General features: G+C 39.9%; 1 protein-coding gene across 5 annotated transcripts in view; it reads left to right on the top strand.

Annotated features, from left to right (window-relative positions):
* The window catches only part of ATP8B4 (ATPase phospholipid transporting 8B4 (putative)), a 206,294-nt gene that overhangs the window by 164,006 nt on the left and 21,936 nt on the right, over positions 1-20,352 (top strand). For all 5 annotated transcript variants that reach the window (XM_045823771.1, XM_045823772.1, XM_045823774.1 and 2 more), the window contains 3 exons: positions 6,582-6,729; positions 9,491-9,674; positions 10,684-10,907. In XM_045823771.1, coding sequence (XP_045679727.1) covers positions 6,582-6,729; positions 9,491-9,674; positions 10,684-10,907 — 556 coding nt within the window. The remainder of the gene's footprint in view (positions 1-6,581; positions 6,730-9,490; positions 9,675-10,683; positions 10,908-20,352) is intronic.

The raw sequence follows: 20,352 nt of genomic DNA, 5'->3' as shown, positions 1-20,352 counted from the left end.
TATAGAAATATTCATTGCTGTATCAGTTATGATAATGAAATGTTAGAAATTACTCAAATACCAGCCACAGGAATTTTATTAATTACTATGCTATATACACACAGTGGAATACTATGCAGTCATTAAAGATATTATGTATTTATTGACATTGGAAGATATCCAGGATATATTTAAATAAAAGATGAGATTACAAAACCTTGTACTGTGTATGATCCCTTTTTTAAAATAAAAAGTATGTATGTGTATGTATGTATGTACAGGGGTGGACAAAAGTTGGTTACAATTTTAAGTACACAAAAGTTTATTCTTGCATTATTATTTATTATTGTGTTATTTTCCATGCAAACAACTGTAAGCCTACTTTTGCTGACCCCTGTATATGTATAAATACTATATATCTATACTCATATCCATCTATCTACCTGCCCATCAAACTGTGGAGGACATACATAAAGTTGTTTTTCCTGAGTGATTAAATTATGTATGGATCATGGCTGCTTTCTTCTTTATGGTTCTCTGTATTATCTGACATGACAATAGTATTTATTCAATACTCTTGCAAGTAGGAAAAAATTATCTCCATTTTTTAATGAGAAGAAAAAGATACTCAGGGGGGAAAATAAATAATTTCTACCTAGGCGAATTATTTCAGGACCCTTGAGGCCACCTTGCTTAACTGACTGGCAAATGATGTTTATTTCAACCCAGAGTTGGTTATCACCTCATTTTTAGAGTCTAAGACAGAGAGGCAGTGCATGGTAGAAAATTCTATGTAAGAGAAATCAATCCATTTTTAATATTACCTTGCTTAATATTAGAATGAGGGAGGAAGGACATCTAAGAAAAATTATTGCTAGAGGTGCTCTATAATTCTAATCTTGGTTACTTACTGTGTTTTGCCATGTATAATGTGCACTGTTTTTGCTCAAATTTTTGAGGGAAAAATAAGGATGCACGTTATACATGGGTATGTTCATTACATAGCATGGGTATAATAATCCCATGTACAATGCACACAAAAACATGGGTGCTCATTATACATGGCAAAGTACAGTATATTAAAGCCCATAGATTTGGAGATGAAATATTGAAATCATAAATTTATACCACTAACTTTTCTTGTTTTATACTTTTGAGTTCAGTGAGAGTTCGTACAAAACCAACCAAACAAAAAAAAAGTGTATCAGAAGGACAGGATCTAAGTGATAATAGCTATTGGGAAGAAATGACCTAAATGCTTACATTGAAACCTTCAAATATGTTTCGATTATTTCATAAACATGGATATGTAATTTTCATGATTATCATGCATAAGGCTTATTTACTGTCACGAAACCATTCTAGACACTTTAAGTGCTGTGTTAATTTTGCTGCCATAGCTGCTTTAGTATTGAGGGCATGCCCAGAAGTCTACAATGAAATTCTGACATGGCTTATCAGAAGATTAATGCATTGATTACATTTCACCAACACATATATATCTTCTGCCCAAAGGAAAACAGACTGAGAATGTAATTTTGCTTTCAGGTAACCTCACTCATTCCATGTTTCACTGAGCATAGGCTTTATTGTTAGAAAACTTATGTCTTATAACTAATTCAACCATGAAGTGATTCCACAGCTTCTGAGAAGTATACTGGTGATAGACCTAGGATATATTTCCTACTTTTTTAAAAAGTATTTTTTATTGATTATACTATTACAGTTTTCCCAGTTTTTTCCCTTTATCCCCCCTCCACCTGCCTCCCCAACCCTCCAGCATTCCCCCCACTTAGATCATGTCCATGGGTTGTATATATAAGTTCTTTGAGTTCTCTGTTTCCTATACCATTTTTATCTCTCCCTGTCTATTTTGTGCCTACCAATTATGATTCTTCTTCCCTGTATCTTTTCCCCCCTATTCCTCCCTTCCCCCTCCCCACCAATCTCCCTCTGTGTGATGTCCATTTCTCTGATTCTGTTCCTGTTCTGGCTATTTGCCTAGTTTTTGTTTTCATTGTTTTTCTTTTCTTTTAGGTTCATTTGTTGATAGTTATGAGTTTGTTATTATTTTATTTTCATATTTTTGATCTTCTTTTTTCTTAGATAAGTCCCTTGAACATTTCATACAATAATGGCTTGGTGATGATGAACTCCTTTAACTTGGCCTTATTTGGGAAGCACTTTATCTGCCCTTTCATTCTAAATGAAAGCTTTGCTGGATAGAGGAATCTTGGATGTAGGTCCTTGCCTTTTATGACTTGGAATACTTCTTTCCAGCCCCTTCTTGCCTGTAAGATTTCTTTTGATTAATCAGCTGATAGTCTTATGGGAACTCCTTCGTAGGTAACTGTCTTCTTTTCTCTTGCTGCTCTTAGGATTTTCTCTTTGTCTTTAATCTTGGGTAACTTAATGATGATGTGCCTTGGTGTGTTCCTCTTTGGGTCCAACTTCTTTGGGAGTCTCTGGGCTTCCTGGGCTTCTGGAAGTCTATTTCCTTCGCCAGATTGGGGAAGTTTTTCTTCATTATTTGTTCAAATAAGTTTTCAATTTCTTGCTGTTGCTCTTTTCCTTCTGGCACCCCTATAATTCGGATATTGGAATGTTTCAGGTTGTCTCAGAGAGTTCTTAACCTCTCTTCATTTTTTTGGATTCTTGTTTCTTCATTCTGATCCAGTTGGATGTTTATTTCTTCCTTTTGTTCCAAATCGTTGCTTTGGATCCTGGTTTTCTTCTTGTCACTGTTGGTTCCCTGAATATTTTGCTTTATTTCACTTGGGTATCTTTCATTTGTCCTTTCATTTTTCCACTACCCTCAATCAGGTCTGTGAGCATTTTGATTACCAGGGCTTTAAATTCTCCATCAGTTAGGTTGGCAATGTCCTCATCACTCAGTTCTGAGGTTTTGCTGTGTTCTTTCATTTGGGCCATATTTCTTTGTCTTGGTGCACCTGAAAAGTTGTAAGGGGCATGGCCTTAGGTATTCACCCCAGCAAGGCAACCCTCCTTGCTGCACTGCCTGTGGGGGAGGGGCCAGAGAGGGAGAAATGCAGCTTGCCTGCTCATCTCTGGTGTACTTTCCAACAGACTCTCATGTCAGACTGGAAGTATCCCTCACCATGACAACCCCAGCCTTAGCCCACAGTCATCTTTGAGGCTCAGTTTTCCCCTTAAGTAGGTCCCTCCTGTGCAGTTTCACCAAGCTCGGTGCTCAGCCCCGCCCCTCAGCCTCCCTTACTGGTCTGGTTGTTTTGGTTGATTTTTTCTTTATTTCCTTGGTTGTTGGAGTTCCATGCAGTTTGATTTTCTGGTGCTTCTGGTTGTTTATTGATTTTAGATTGGTTGTTATGGTTTAGATTGGTTTAGATAGGTAGAAGGGTTTCTACCTATGCCTCTATCTTGGCCAGGACCCCATATTTTCTACTTAATCAACAAAATACACATTGTATTTTTTTGAAAACCTACTTGGTAAAAAGTTATTTGTTTGAATGAGCAAGGGTCACAAATTCAAATGGCTCCAAGAACAGGAAGGTAATGTTAACTGTGTAATCCAGGCAATGGATAAGACATTAGGGAGCAGTGGAGACTTTGGTAAGACGAACATCATCTTGTCCACAAACTCATACAGATTTTTTTTTAATACTATGCAGGCCAAACAAAATGCATATTGTCCCTAATTTCTAACAGCTAGTGACCCAGGCAAAACATTTTAGTAAGTTAAGTTTCTACCATAAATGGTAAAACTTTAGAGCTCTAAGTAATCTCAGAGATCTTCTAGTACACACTTGTAGAGCTGCCCAAGTTTTCATAGCTGGTGTCAACCAGTCTGACTGGTGGGTACCATTCCACCAGTTTCTAACCTGGTTCAGAGGTTTAATGTCTTTAGGTCACACAGGTAGTAAGGGATGGAACTAGGGCTTGAAATAAAAATTTCATGTACTTTCTCCTTTTACTGTTGGCAGGGTAATACTGTTCCTTAACTGCTCTTCTGTCACTGTGTCTTTGTCCCAATCTAGAGACAGCCTATGACAGATTCTATGGGTAAACCTATTTGGTGTAGTTGATCAAGTCTAGGAATTTAAAGACTTGGGGTCTAGCCTGGGACTGCCACTGACTAACCAAGGGGCTAGCTGTCAGAGGCAGACCTTAGGCCTGAACCCAGGTCTTCAGGTTCCAAACCCAATGCTCTTACATGAAAGTCAAGATTGTGTTCTTTTAAGCATGATATGATTTCAATCCATTTCCTAAGAAGTCCATTTCGTGTGTGAATATAGAGTGCCTTGAGAGGACTGACAAAAGGACTCTTTTCTCTACAATCTCTTTTTCTTTATAGGTTGCATACAAGCCAACATGGGCCTAACTGGGCTTTGCTTTTTTTGTGGTGGCATGGGGCTGTGAATGCCGTGGTTGCGCCAACCATTAATGCATTTCTGCATGCCAGCATTGTAATAGATTGCCCTTCATTACAACGCCTGGAAAAAACAGGCACTCTTTTGTTTTAGCATGTGTTATTTGTATTCTGTGGTTAAGCACTGTGTGTCGTGCCTACAAAAATGTATGGTTCATATTCATTGAACAGAGTTATGATAGTTGCTGCCCTTCTAATAAATTGTTTTTGTGAAAACCAGCTGGTCCTTGAAGAGCTAAGTTCCAGGAAGAAAAAGAAATGACAGCTGTAGAGTGTGGGCAAAGGTCTGAAAATGCAGGAGCCCAGTCCAGTGAGGAGGGTTGGCCTGTGCGGAGGGAGTTTAAGCAGAGTTAGAAAACACTGTCCCTTGTCTGCCTGGAATGGGTTCATGTGAGATGTTAGGAAGACAGTTTAGGGGGGAAAATCCTAAGTAAATAAAATTTCAGCCAATACTTTTATGAACTTCACCCTTCTTTGGAATGTTTTTATTCTCCAGGGGGAAAACAGAGATTGAGTCATTTATACAGAGAGTGAGAACTTCATGGAAAAGGAAACCTCAGGAGATGTTTGCTTTTTGGTGCTTTCTTAGGACCCCATTTAGGATCTCTGCAACATTGTCAGAGAAATGTTCATTTCCGAGGAATTTGTCTCTTTTGCTTTCTTCATTACATGGGATTGTAAATTTTCCTGACTGTGAGGAGGATTCCCTGACATGGTTATCTGAGGCAAAAGTCTGGTCTTCCCACTCCAAACAATAAATTTCATGCCTGCTTTCCTTCCCCCACCCCACCCTAGCTCCTTGAATTTCACACGTAGCTATCTGACTTTACAAACCTTTTTCTCTGATTCCACTAAATGCATGATATCATCCTTGGAGCCAGAGCTGTGTCACCTCGGGTGGCTTGGGTTCCTAAGCACAGGCTGTGATTTTGGCCCTGAACAGCAGAAGGAGATGTTGAGCCAGCAGATAAGAATTTTTTTTTGAACTTAGCATGTAAATAATTAGTGTTACATTTTCCAATAGAAAGTTGAAGACTACAGTGATTGTTTTTGTACAGGGAACACTCTCTTCTTTCAGAGGAGCTACAGCCTAAACCCATTTTATTAAACATCTTCTACGTAGGACAGATCTTTGGGGAACCATTTCATTTTGCTCCAAGCCAAAACATCCACTTTCTGGCCTCTCATTCCCCATTTTCTCCTGGGCACTTGTTTTGTACATGCAAGCTGTGGCCTGGAGTGTTGGTGGCTGGCTTTGATGCTCATCTTCAGGGAGTGTCTGCTGGGTAGCTCCCTGGCTGTGGCTGAGAGTTCTGATGTCAGCTCGCCCTGTGTTGCTTGTCACCCAAGGGTCTTTGGAGAGGACATTTTCCTTTGTTTCAAAGCATCGTCTTTGCATTTTGAAGGGAAGCAAAATGCCATTTTTAAGGATGTTGAATCACCATACATTCCTCCTCTTAGACAGCAGAGGTGGATGTGGGCAGGATTGTTCTATTGTGATCAGAGCTGGGACATTGGAGGATGTTCTCATTTGGAATAACCCACTACACTTTGGTGTCTGTAGTTTCTTTTTCAGAAAAGTTATTCTGTTGTTTGAGCAGATGAGTAAAATTTTCACTTAAAACATTCCCTTATAATGCCTATGCCGATTTTTAAATGCTAGCATTTGTTTTATTGTCAAGTTTATTGTCCTTAGAAGCCTGCTGTTATAAGATGGATCATATTACATCATTCTACAAATTAATTAATTTATTTACTATATAGATGCCCTGGAATTTCTACAAGATGCCATGAATTTTCTTTAGCCTTTCCCTTTCATTATTTAACAATATCATATGCTAGATCAGTGATTCTTAAGCCCTTGAAATTCAGATAACCTTATATACCAAATTTATCAAGGGTCCTTACTTCAAGGCCAGATCAAGATAGTGATTTAGCTTTTAAATAATTTAGAACATTCAAGATGATTCTTTTTGTATCTGTTTACCCTCCTACTTCCTGGAATTTGGAAATTCGCTCTTGTATCTCATTCACAAAGAATTATTAAGCTCGCTTACTGAAACTGAATCTCGTGCCACAGTCTATCAAAATCGTGACAAAATGGATTTACCTCTAGGCCAGTCTCTTGTTAGAGTTAAAAGATAGGCTCTGTGTACTTTGTTATGATTTACTTTCCCCACCCCTTGCCTTTAAGGAAAGCAAAGGAAAATATGTTTGGACAAAACAGAAGTTCTTCCAATGGCCATGTAGTTTTTGAAAAACAGCAGCAGCTGGAACTGGAACCAGTTGTAGAAGAAACCATAACAGGAGATTATGCCTTAATCATAAATGGTCATAGTTTGGTGAGTGCACTTAAGACTTTTGTTCTTTCTTCTTCTTCTTCACCCCAGTAATTGTCTCTTTTGTGCTGCCATAATGGGCTCTCCTTTTTTGTTTTCCAAACAAATGGCACTACTGAAAACAAGGCATACACCATCATTTCCTGTTTGTGAGGGGAAAGGAAACTTCTAATACATATTTCATACATTATTGCTTGAACTTCCACAGTGAAGGGAAGAGCCAAAGATATGCTGAATTCATAGAATATCAGTCTTGTCTTAATGACTATAGACTGTTTAGCAGTATTGTTTAAGTGCTTTTCTAAGGGAGAGTGTCACAGTTCACTGTTATTTAATTGAAATAATGCAACTGGATGAATGTATTACACTTATTGCTCCTGCTAATGTTTGTGATTTGTGGAATACAACCCGACCTTCATAGAATTACCACAGCAAATTATTGCCATTAAGATACCCCTGGTGGTTTTTCTAAATAGCAGCATTTTAGAGCAATGCCAAACAATTTGCTTTGATTAGGAAATCTGGTTCTTGTCATAATAGAATAAACTTGTATTGTATTTTTAATGTAGTTCAGGTTCCAAATCTTGAACAAATATCAAAATGCTCCTCTGAGTTTCTCATTTAGAAAACAAAAGCTCTGATTGCACTCCAGTGAAATTATCATTTATATGCAAAAAAGAGGGCTAATCTCATATTTTCTTCCACTTTGATGATCGTTTTTCTCTTTTGGACTGTGGAAAATAAATGTATCTTCTTTTAGACATTTTCTTAGAGGACAAAAGAAGTTGGATATGAGTATATTGTACTTTCCCCCGTGATCAGCTGTCTGTTAGTTCTTAGTGCTCAGAGCATTATCCAGCTGGATTCCAGACGTAATGATGTGTTGCCCTCTACACCATGGAAAGTTACAGCGCTCAGCTGCCGGCCAAGCTCAGTTGAAAGTTTGTCCAGATGACACGAACCTCTCCCTTGCACAAACGAATAGCAACTGAAAATGATAAACCTGTCAGCTGGGACTTGGAGCTGGTGGCCTCCAACCTGAATTGCCCAGGGACCAGAATATAGAAAGAAACCCTAATGAGCTGCCCTTTGACTTTCCCTCAGGCTTGCAGAAGCCAGTGTGTGGTGGGTCAGAGTACTTAGGTGATAACATTCACTGTTCTCTCTCTGTCTCTAAATATGCTGAAAGAGCTAAGGTAGATCCTCAAGAACCCCTTCAGCTTCAATGCTGGAAGCTTGTAAAACCATGAAATGTTTCACTTAAGTGAACTTTAAGAACTGACCATGTTTCTGATCATATGTTCAAAAGCCTTAAAAAATTATAGTTGCAATTTGCTTAAATTTAGTTGCTTTGCAGAATGTACTTGGGTCCTCTTCCTTAGAGCCAGGAAATCTAACTTTTCATTCATTGATAATAAACAAAAAAGAAAAGAAAGAAAAGGGGACTATTCTGGACCAGTTACATGGTTTCTCTTTCAGAAAGGGCATTTATATTTGAGAATGCTAACTCACAATCTCCCCTTGGAATTATAGACCTTGACATGACAATTATCTACCTCAGTGCATGTTTTTATAGTCATTCACCGATCTTTTTATTCATACTGCTTTCATTTACTAAACATGTCTTGGCCACAGTACTAGAACCTGAGGATAGGATGCAAGTAAAACATGGACCTTGCTTTAAGGATTGCCATCTGGTGGAACAGCTAATCTCATAGTGGTATGGCAAATACTATAAAGAGGAATGAACACAGTGCTTTGAGAGCAGAGAGGCAGACACATTTATTTCCTTGTGGGAAAGTTAGGGAAGACTTCCTGAAGGAAGTGATGTTTTCAGGTAGAGGTGACAGCAATGCAAAGGCACAGAGGCAAGAAAGAGCCTGTCAAATTATGGAATAAGCAGTTTGGTGTGATGGGAGTAAAGAGAAAACTTAAAGGTGGTGGTAGAAGACAGAACTCAAAAAGAATATAGGGGCAATTGTGAGGAGCTATGAATATCTTGTTAAAGATTCATTCAAAGATATGGTGACTTAAAGTTTATTAATTAATGTACAGCAAGATGTTTCCTAGAAGAAGATGACACAGTTGATTACAAAGTATTATACTTTCTTTTTCAGTAATTTCTTGGCACATGTAAAGGCTGTTACATATTTGGAGAGGAGCAAGGTGGAAGTGGTTGGGAAACCCTGTCGGAGGCAGCACCTTTTTCTGCATGCCACCCTTTTGCACAGGCCTCTTCTGATTTTAATCACCATGTTCTTTAAGGGCTGACCTCCAGATTGTCTGCTTTTCATTGACCCGTGCATTAACCACCACCACAAACACTAAATATAGCAAACAACAATGCAAAGGAAACAAAAATTCCATCATGAGAACAAACAAATCACCATTTTGTTAGTTCATTCTAAACTTGGTGAGGTGGTAAATAGGTTCTGTCTTTTGCTTTTCCTTATTTTGGGAGACTCTGAAACTTCTCTGGCATTGAACTGTATTTCTCTCTAGTTAAGCATGATAATATGTCAAGGAGGACATGCAAGGGCATTGTGTCTTTAATATTTATTCTAAAATTCCTTGGCGATGAGGAGGAGCTTAATACTCACAACTATAGTTGGTCGTTGTTGCCTGTGTGACCCTGACTCAACAATGACTTGTTGAAGTGAATTAAACTGTTTAGAAATCAGTTGAAAGGTAAGAAATCGACTTCCCCAATGATGGCTCTGATTTATTGTTTCTTGTCTTATTCTGGATTTTTTTTTAATAATAGGCTCATGCCCTAGAAAGTGATGTCAAGAATGATCTCCTGGAACTTGCCTGCATGTGTAAGACTGTGGTGTGCTGCCGGGTCACGCCGCTCCAGAAAGCCCAAGTAGTGGAACTGGTGAAGAAACACAGAAGTGCTGTCACTTTGGCCATAGGTGATGGAGCCAATGATGTCAGCATGATCAAAAGTGAGAGAACCTTTGCTTGGTGGGGCATGCTGCACCCTGGAGTACTCAGGTTCAGCATTTAGCAATATGTAAAGGAGATTCCATTACAACTTCATTTTGCCCACTGGTTCTAAAATGAATACTCTAAATCCAATGAGATCGCCATTCTTAGCATTCATTAAAAAACCTCTTTGTGGGGGAAATTGTACAGAGAGTAAGAAGCATAGATGGTAGGTAGAAAATAGACAGGGGGAGGGTAAGAATAGTATGAGAAATGTAGAAGCCAGAGAACTTATAAGTATGACCCATGGACATGAACTAAAGGGGGGGAATGTGGGTGGGAGAGGGTGTGCAGGGTGGACAGGACTGAAGAAGGGAAAATGGGACAACTGAAATAGCATAATCAATAAAATATATTAAAACAAACAAACAAACAAACAAACAAACAACCTCTTTGTGCCCTGGCTGGTGTGGCTCAGTGGATTTAGTACCAGCCCTCAAATCAAAGGGTCTCTGGTTTGATTCTCAGTCAGGGCCCATGCCTGGGTTGTGGGCCAGGTCAGGTCCCCGATGGGGGCATGCAAGAGGCAATCAGATATTGATGTTTCTCTCCCTGTCTTTCTCCCTCCCTTCCCCTCTGTCTAAAATAAATTAAAGCTTTTTAAAAAGAAGAAAAAAACCCTCTTTGTCTGTAATTAAGAAATCTGTATATTTTTAGGCTAGAAAAAGACGTGGTGTAGAGAAATGAACATTGGTTTCACAGTCCCAACACTTGGGTTTAGTCTCAGCTTCACCAGTTAGAAATTGTAAAATTTTGTGCAACTTACTGAACTTCTCTGAGCCAGTGTCCTCTTTTGTACTAGGAAAAAATACCTATGCTCTGATAAGTGCATCATGAGATAATATATATGAAAATTATTAATGCTATAGCTGTAAATTTTCTGTAATACCATAGAAGAGGAATGACAAGCTCCACAAGAGATCGTATCTTTCTTTGGGGAGTAAAAGGTGTTCCTTTTTTCCTTTGCAGGTGCTCATATTGGCATTGGAATCAGCGGCCAGGAGGGATTGCAGGCAGTCTTAGCCAGCGACTATTCATTTGCTCAGTTTAGATACCTCCAAAGGCTTCTCCTTGTTCATGGAAGGTGGTCCTATTTCCGCATGTGCAAATTCTTATGCTATTTCTTCTATAAGAATTTTGCATTCACACTTGTGCACTTCTGGTTTGGTTTCTTCTGTGGTTTCTCAGCCCAGGTTGGTAAAAAGTACTTATCTTTCTTTTATAAGATCCCCTGGATTATAAATGACTGTTCTTCATGGTTTTTATTAATAAATAGGAACACCATGGCAATTATGTAATTGATAGTTGACTTGAGCTTTGAGCCCAAGAAGAATATATATTTAGTTAGCATTTTATTTATTTTTCTCTATTTGCATAGCAACCAGTGAGTACTCTTTTCTTCATGTTTTTATTAAAATGTTTTTGTAAGATGACAGGTAAGCTTGATACAGACTTTTGATTAGAAGTCTGAGAAACAATAGCAAGAAATGTTGAGGTATGCCCATTGGGAGGATGGTCACTCACTGAACACACTGAACATGAATATCTTATATTGGGGGAAGTAATTGATACCCTGACAACAAGGATATTCAGACAGTAGTTCATTGACTAAAACAATGATATATAGATTATGTTTATTGTAATAAAAGTTAGCAAATGTGTAAATTAGGACACTATTTTTATATTCAGTCATCTTCATTTTGAAGAATATTACTTCACCATATATCTTGAATGTCAAGATTGGACCCTGGGTGTCAGTTGTGAAATGTAAGACCTATAGTATTTAAAAATATTTATGAATTAAAAAATCATGCCATTATTTTGAACAACAAAATAAAACATTGTCCTTGAAAATGAAATGGTAGCCGTAATTCTCATTAGAGAGTTGTTCAATTGTTCTTTCTTCTCCTTGGGTTTAATCACTGGTTTCAGTGACATTCATGAAGCTGATTTTGTTCCAATCGTTTTATTCCAGAAAAATTGAGATTAATTAAATCATGGCATTTTATGTTATCTTAAATGTGCCAAGGGAGAGTAACAAATCCTTTTTGTAATGAAAATAGGTTTCATCCATTTTTTTCCTTTTTCTGAGAAGTTGAGATTTTTTAAAATGAGGCACACCTATACCTCGTCCTAATTTTCTCTCTGAAGGATAACATTCTCAGAACTAAAGCAGACTCTGTTGATTATTTTTGGTAATTTTTAGATAGTTGAAGTAAAGCAAGTCTTGATTTTAACTCTACTTTGAGAAGGCATTGGGATGGAGATATTCGCCTCCTCATCATCCCACCTTTGTCCAACCACAGACGTGGGCCCGTGGACTTTGCCTTCCCAGGCAGGGCACTTTCCCTCCACGTAACAGCAAAGCACGCTGTTTGCTAAGCAGTGTTTCTGAGAGATCCAGTTTTCATATTGAAAAAGTTTGAGGCTTTCGAAAAATTACAAAACTATGAAGGGACGTCTTAAACCTCACTTAGACTTCTTTTACACAGAAGAGTTGTTAATAATTTGTATGTACAGATGCACCAGGCTTGGATAGGTAGGTTTACTGACAAAGTTGTGTTCATTAAAACTGTGAAGTTGAAACTTATGTTCAATGAGTTTTAACTACTACATGTAGGTGATTTTCTGCTCTGCTTTTAGGATCTAATAAAGTTGGTCAGCCAGATGTTAAACAATTAGGTTTTTAAGTCTCTTGCCAGTGGTCATATTTTAAAAGAGAACAGTGAGGAGCACAGTGATTTCTCTAAAGACATGAGTAGCTGATTGTTAAACCCAGTTGTAAGACACAGAACCTGTCTATGATTAAGTTTCTGAAGTGTTTGACTGAGTTGCAGATGGGCAGAACCCCTGGCTGGGGTTTCTCTGCTCCAGCATTGCTGCAAGTGGAATGAGATCCACCCAGAGTGAGATATGAGTGCTGGTTGCTGTAAGCCCTGCCTCCTTCTCCACCTCTCTCTGAAGCTGGTTGAACCTCTGAAGCTTTCCCCAGTGATTCCCATGAGACAAGACCAGAATGGGCCTCCCAGGAAGTCTCCTGTGGTGCTGGGAGAGGTGGGTGTCCACCTAGGGCTCTCCTTATCACTGGAGAGACCACAGGCACAGAGGGACCCTCTTTGGTGCTGTGCTGTGCAGGCCAGGTGAGGGGCGATGCAGAGTGTAGCTGCTTCTCTTTCCTTTGGATGTGGTCCTTCTCTGACCCTGTGTGGTTCAGGTTGGTGAATCAGCCTCATCCCCCAGCTCTGGGACTTTCACAGTGGTGTCTTGTCTATGGATAGTTGCCACCGGTCTTCAAGTGAGGGGAACTGTTTCTGGGAATGACTGATGTTGCCATCTTGATGGCATGATTCCTGAAGTTCCTTTTTTCCAGAGAGCATTTTTGTGACTTCTGCCCATCTTCTGTGGGCATTGCCTCCCTGAGATCTCTTTCTCTGTTGCAGGACTTTTTGAATTTGGATTTCAAATCTAGTGAATATCATTTGTCATTCACATTTTTAGGAGAAGTGTTCTTGTCTTTCCCTTTAGCTAGTACCAGTGTTGATGCAGGCATGTTTCCTGCAGGACCTTTCTGCACATGGATTTGCTTCTCCTTTACTCTCACCCTAAGGATTCAGCCCTTTGCTGCCTTAGCTTTGTTAGAGTCCTCATTTGGTCCAATCTTGGCATCAATAATGGTCTCTCTTACAATATGTAGTGTCTTAGTGTCAGTGAGATTTGGTATTATTACCCAAACTCATCCCCATGTCCCCCCATGCCAAGCAACATGAACAGTGTCCTGTAGACCAGGAGCCATACAGAACCCACTTCGGGAGATTCTGGAATATATGTCTCTATGGCAGGGTTTCCAAACCTGACATCACCCTGCCGTTCCTCTTAATTCCAATGTTGTGGAGGCAGTAAGGTGTCTGGAAGACAAAATGATGCTAAGAATACTATCCCCATAGAAACAAGCTATTTACTTTTTTCCCTATCAGAAACTTCCATTTCCTTAATTAATTCTAGAACAGGGGACAAAAGAGCCCTGCTTTATATGCCAAAGTGTGGAGAGTTCACATTTAAACTTTGGTAAAATCTTTTCCCCTATCTTCAAAGTTTTTTTCTGATTATAAAAATAATTATATGTTCATATATATCAACTTTTATATATCTGAGATCATACTGTTTATATCTTTCCTTTTTTAAAAATTTTTATTTATTTTTAGAGAGAGGGGAAGGGAGGGAGAAAGAGAGGGAGAGAAACATCGATTGGCCGCCCCTCACACACTCCCAGGTGGGGACCTGACCTGCATCCCTGGCATGTGCCCCGACTGGGAATTGAACTGACAGCCTTTTGCAGGGCAATGTCCAACCCACTGAGCCATACCAGACAGGGCTGTTTGTATCTTTCTTATTTAAATTGAATAATTATTTCCTTGCCCATAGCCTTGAGTCATATGACATTGTCAGATGTCTAGTAGGAATACTTGTTTACTATCTTGGGAAGAGAAAACAAAATAATGAATAGGACAAGTCCTTACCCACCTGGAACTTGTTTTCTCATTGGAAAATTAAAAATTTGCATAAATAAGTCCAATAGAAGTTCTGTAATTGAAGTTAATACCAGAGCATAGGAAAGGAGAAATGTGTGAGGATCTGGGACAACTGAGGGTCTCAAGCTCAAGTGAGGACATGGATATATTCAAAATTAAGTGGAAGTGAGGCCTGAAAGTCTAGCTGCCCACAGAGATTCAGGAACTGGCTCATGTGAAGGTGTGAGACCATAGAGACAGAGGACGAATGCCCTCCTAGTCACACCTGAACACTTGCCAGCTGGCCAGCAGTCAGCTGGATTTGAAATCCCTCTAAAATTTCTAAAATTGCATTTAACATCAACTCATTCAGAAACACCCTTTAAAAGCTGCATGTTGTCGAAGGGGGATCTCACTTCATGGTGCTCTGTACAGCAAGCAATGTGTTCTGGAGCAGGTGTTACTACATCATAGAGACGGAGACTCTGGTGTTCCCCAGCTCCACCCACACGCGGGTGGTCTGGTGTGTTAGTGATAACAAGAACTGGCTGTGAGATACACTCCGATGGGGAACTGGGGTCATTGTCTCTTTTCCATTCCCTGTTTTTCACTACAAGGTCCTGATTAGCAACAGGTTTTACTGAAAAATCAACTGGCATTTTTTCTTAGCCCTGGTTTTCTAAGGACAATATGCGGTAAATGAAGCAAGTGAAAAGAAAACAACATATTTGGGAAAGAGACTAGACTGCAGAGAATGAGGATTTTTGAATAGGGGACATTTTTGCAGTCACACATTTTCCCCCCATTGACATCAGTCGGTTGGCTTTGGCTTCTAAAGCCATGTGTTTGGTGACAAGGCTTTTTTAGCCTCTAAAACCCATTAGGTAGCTGCTCACTTCCAGTCTGTTAATGAAAGTTGACTCTCAGGTCTTTCTACCCCCTGCCAACGCACTCCTGACCTGCTACAATAGAAATGAAGGCTCCCTGTTGAGGTGGAGCCAGTAGTCATAAGAACTTTAGGGGCTGGCAGAGTTCGGTGACTGTAGGCGTGTGTTTAGAGGTCCTTCCTTGGAGGGTCTGATCATCACTTATCTGTCCCATCCTGATAGGGGTGAGACACACATGCACACTCTCCAACACCGAACATATTGTCTTTGAATTCTCATTCATTAAACAAGAATAAACCGAGTGCTAGCATAGGGCGAAGTGCTCTCCTGGCCTCTGGGGACACCAGAATGAGCCAGAGGGATATAGTTTCTTTCCTCAGGGAACTTACATTCTGGGGACAATTTTATTTTCATAAATGTGAAACTGATGTTGAATAACTCCACAGTCACCTTTCTCTTATTTTTCTATCAAGAGTGTTTTTGAATTAAATTTCAAAAACACTCTTTTGAAGAGTGGATGCTCCATGTCTTGGGGCCAACCCTGTCCAATCTCAGTATGATTTATAAGCACCTAAATATTTCTTCCCTGCACCTCTTAACAGATTGTTTTGAAGTAATCCACTCTGCAGCCCAAAACATCTGACCAAATGTAAACAGATTGTGCTTTCTTACATACAATGTTGACTTTTAAAAACACCAGTTTAATTACTTAATGAAGTGACATGTGCTTTTTCTTTATATGTTGGCTGGTCTCTCGGAGCCTGGTAAATTTTATCCAGACTCTTGCTCTCTGAAGATATCCCTGGCAGATTCTATCCAATGCCCCATCCTGGTAGGTGGGCTGGGGTGGATGTGCGAGCCAATCCAGCTGTGGCATGTGAGACTCACAAGGGCCAATGGGTGGTATCATTCACTGCCTGTGGGATGATGGCACTTAGGACATGTCAGACGAATGATGATGTGGTGCAGGCTGGGTTGTGCTTGCTTTATGGGCTTTCCTCTGTTAACTGTAATGCCTCACCTCTGTTGGGATTGCTTGGGTCACTTGGAGAAAGAATCTGCCTGGGAAGAACCACACTCCTTTTGCTTGTTTTCCTGAGGAACTTCTGGGACACAGAACAAAAAGTGTAGATTTTGTTGAAAGCTAGAATCTTTGCTCTGGCAAGGAATGGCAAGTTTAGCCCTTCATTTTAGAGAGGGGAAGCCTGAGTCCCCCGATAGTCAAGAATCAGGGGTAGGCAGGGCTGGGATTGCAGCCCATATCTTCGGACTCTTTCTTCAGTGCTCCGTCGACTCCGCTAGATAAGTGGCCAGTCAAATTGTCACAGACTTGGAAAGGAGAATGGCTGTATCTTTTTCCATTTTTAAACTTTCTTCCCCCAACCCCTAACCAGGCAAGTGTTTGCTTTATTTCTAAACTGAAGGACAAACATCCAGAAACAGTCAGTATAATATGACTATTGGGGAAAATGAACTCCTTACCGAGAGAAAGCTGATGTCTTGTGGGGTGTCTCCCAGAACTTGGGCCCTTAGAAAGCCAGGCCTGTCTCTAGGCAAACTGCCTCCTGGAATCATCTGGAAGTTTGAGGTCACCTTGCCAGCAAGCACTCCAACCAAACTGCTACTGAGAGGCAATTTGAATATAATCCGTCCTGATGAGATTTCCAACCAGATTTCTGGACCAGAGGGGTTTGAAAAAAGGTCCAATAAGTCTCTAAGCTGGATCATGGGTTCTTTTTAAGGACATGTCTTACCCCAAACTGTTATAAAGCCCACATGGTTTTCATGGAGTCCACCACAGCTTGTGTGCACTATTTATATGCATAATTTATTTTAAAACACTTTATGCCCTCAGGATTTTTTAATAAAGATGAGATGTCCCCCACCAGGTATAGAGCCAAAAAGAAAAATGCATTGGTTGAAGCCCTATTTAGGAAATTCACGTTTGAAACTAAGCAACTACTGGCATTGTGTACTCGTGAGATGATATTATCTGATGACAATTTATCATTGTCAGTGAGATACAGAGCTGTGTATTTTTTTTTAAATTCTCCGGTGATATGGAAACAATTATGTTGTCAAGGTCAGAAAAACTTTAGTTCTGACAAACAATATAAGAAAACTCACACTGAAAAGTTTGGAAAGTGATGTGAAAGAGTGCGACTAATCTCAAGGCTTTGATGACATCATAGATTTGGTTACCTGCAGGCCTGTCTCACCCTGGCGTGGTGGCTCCTTTCTGTACCCCCGCCCTCCAGATGTGCTCTTTGGAAAACCCAGGGAGGGGCGGTGCTCAGTCTCCAGCCATTCCTCCTGGATCCTGCTAGTGGGTTTCTGCTAATTACACAAATCAGTAACAGATGTGCTGAGGCCAAGCACCTCATATTTATTCCAAAATGTTTTTTCTTTAAATGACAAATGTTTTTTAAGGCCAAAAAGGAAAAATATTATTATACAGTTTTCTCCTGCAACACACAGCAACACGGGGATACATGTCTTCAAAGAGTCAGCTCATCCTGCTCTTTGAAAAAGGAGCTAAGCCAATGGTCTCTGAGTGAAGAGCCCTTTGTAACTGTTTAAGAGCCTTAGTAAAGTTTATTTAAATGTGGGATTCTATAAATCATAGATTTTGTGTTTCCCAAGCTTTTAGAGTGTAATTTGTAGTTGGAGTATTTTTACTCTATAAAATGGCTGATAAGGTTGATAAATTGCTCCCACAATGAAAGGAGCCAGGAGGAGCTTTCCTTAAATAGGAAAATAGTGAACTTGGAAAAATGGAAACTCTCCTCTCCTTTTTTTTCTGCTCTGTGGGAAGACACTTATATGGCTTCAAACAGACCAGTGACATCTCACAGGAGCATGGCTTTTCTCTTCTTCAGAGTATTAGAGATGGCGAACAGACAATTTGGAAGTCAAGGTGGTATGACTGGCCCTAGGAGTACAGAAGCCCCAGGGAAAATTTTAAAATATATACATATTTAAATATTTTTATATAACAACAAATGTTATATAAATGGACACCCTCATTTATATAAACGGTTTGAGTTACCCAATATCAGAGTGTCAGCACCATTAGAATGGTCTAGTCTCAGGCCAAAATGCTTCATACACCAGAGGCTCCAGAGGAATGAATCATTAGGACATCTGGTCAACTCACATGTGTGAGTGCATGCATACATGTGCATGCATGTGTGCATGTGCTTGGTGCTTGGGGGTAGGTGGGTAGTGGAGCTAGTAGAGGGCTTGAGAATACCTGGAAGGGGAGAAACAGGGATGGGGTCCACATGGGTCACAATCTGGGCTAGGACGCCCCTCTCAGCGGGTCCTAGTCACCAGAGGGGCGTCTTAAAATTTTTCTGAGGATATCTAAGGACCTTCGGGAGAAGTGGAGCATACTAGGATAGCAGTTTGTGTAGGTGGAGATTTCCTGCAAGAGGAGGAGTAAGCCTGTTGTAGAAGAAATACTGCTTGTGATTTTAATTTTTGTGGAAGCCCCTAAACCTCAACTGTGCTAAGCCGATGCACAAAGCTGGAAAAGGTTTTGTTGTTTTTTATTTTTAAAGGTGAATCACTCAGATGAACACATTTTGGTTGAGCCTGAGACAAAACTACAGTTAGAGTAAACAGTGATCTATATAATTAAGAATTCATAAGGAGAGTGCTTAATGATATTAAGGTAGTCTGTTTTCTTTAAATCTTGTTCCAATTTTCTACTGATTTCATTAATATAGTAGTTTATTATAGAAATACATATGTGTGGTTAGTTATAGCAGTAAAGAATTGTGTTCTCATAAAAAGTATAATTTTAAAAAACATATATCTTTTCATTTACCCACTAAACATACCATTTGAGGCTTGAATCCCTCTGTCTGTTATTCCTTCCTTCCATAGTCAAGGTGCTCACTTATTGAGCACTGTTTGTCAGGCACTACTGTGCTGGCACTTAGTCATTTCATGGAATACTTACCACCTCCCATGAATCCCCATTTTATAGTCAAGTAACCTAAGACTCACAGAGATTGTCTTACAAAGGGTACCCAGTTCCATCTTCTGACTCCTATGCCTTTATTTTAAGACACTAGCTTCCTTTTCTTGAATAATTACCATAATCTAGGCACTGAGTTATGTTCACAGAAGTATACGTCATATAACCTGCTACTAAGGAGCTTTCAGTCTAGTGGAAGTGGTGCTGGGAACTGGCACATAAATAATTATAAACTGACAATTATGAAGCAGCGAGGTGAGGGTGTGGGGTGTTGGGGGGCTGCTGAGGAGTTGCGGGGACCCAATCCAGGAGGCTGGGGCTCAGAAGGGCTTCCTGGAAGAACTTTCCGTGGGCTGACCCCTCGAAGATCCATCATAGTGGAAGAGGTGAGGAGTAAGAAGATGGACATCCCAGCAGAGGGGACAACTGAAGAGGGGAGGAATGTCGCAGAAGTGAGGAGTGGCTTGGGCAGGAACACTGGCCATCTGGTGTGGTTAAATCAGTGGGATTTGGGGATTAATTTGATATGGGGTAATGGAGAAAGGGAGAAAAATATCAGATTTCTGACTTGGTTCCTGGCATGGATTCTCATATTTGCTTCTGCAGTCAGTTGCTTGTATTATCACAAGTGATACTCATTCCTGTGAGAATGAGAGAGAAAAGAACGAAGAAATGGACATCTTAGTATCTTTGTGAAAGTAGTTTTGACATTGTGGATCCTCTAGAAGTTCTTTAGATCATACTTTGAAAATCTTTATGTTCAATGTATGACATTGGAAAATCTCCCAGCCTTGACAGGGGTCAGTTTTCCCACAAGTAATTTGGGGCTGTTAGAAGAACTGACCTCACAGGGTTGTGAGGTCTCATGAGTCGATATATATAGAACCCTGGAACCAGACCTGGTACATAGCAGGTGCTCAGTAAATATCAGCTAATTTTCTGTTTCTTGTTGTGATCCTAAGTGGCAGTAAAAACTCTTCCAAGAAATTGCAAAACTCACTTAAGCTTTATTCTCCTGGATTTTCCCTCCTTGTCCTCTCCTGCTCCAGTTGTGAAATGAGGCTTTAAGTCTGAGTGCCAGCTTACAAATGCTGCTGTGAAACTATTGTAGGTTTTAGTGCTAGCCAGTGTGTGGTGGTAGTGGCATTTTATGCTAGACCATCAACTACTTACAGTTTATCACGCCATAATTTACCAGATTTTTTTTTCTTTCTTCTTCATACCAGAAAACATCTCTGTGTGTGTGGAAGTTTGGTAG

Source organism: Phyllostomus hastatus, unplaced genomic scaffold (genome assembly GCF_019186645.2).
Source record: "Phyllostomus hastatus isolate PE091 unplaced genomic scaffold, TTU_PhHast_1.1 phas_scaffold_501, whole genome shotgun sequence".
In the NCBI taxonomy this organism is placed as follows: domain Eukaryota; kingdom Metazoa; phylum Chordata; class Mammalia; order Chiroptera; family Phyllostomidae; genus Phyllostomus; species Phyllostomus hastatus.
Note: the sequence above shows the minus strand (reverse complement) of the source record. Positions and strands in the feature narration are given on the sequence as shown.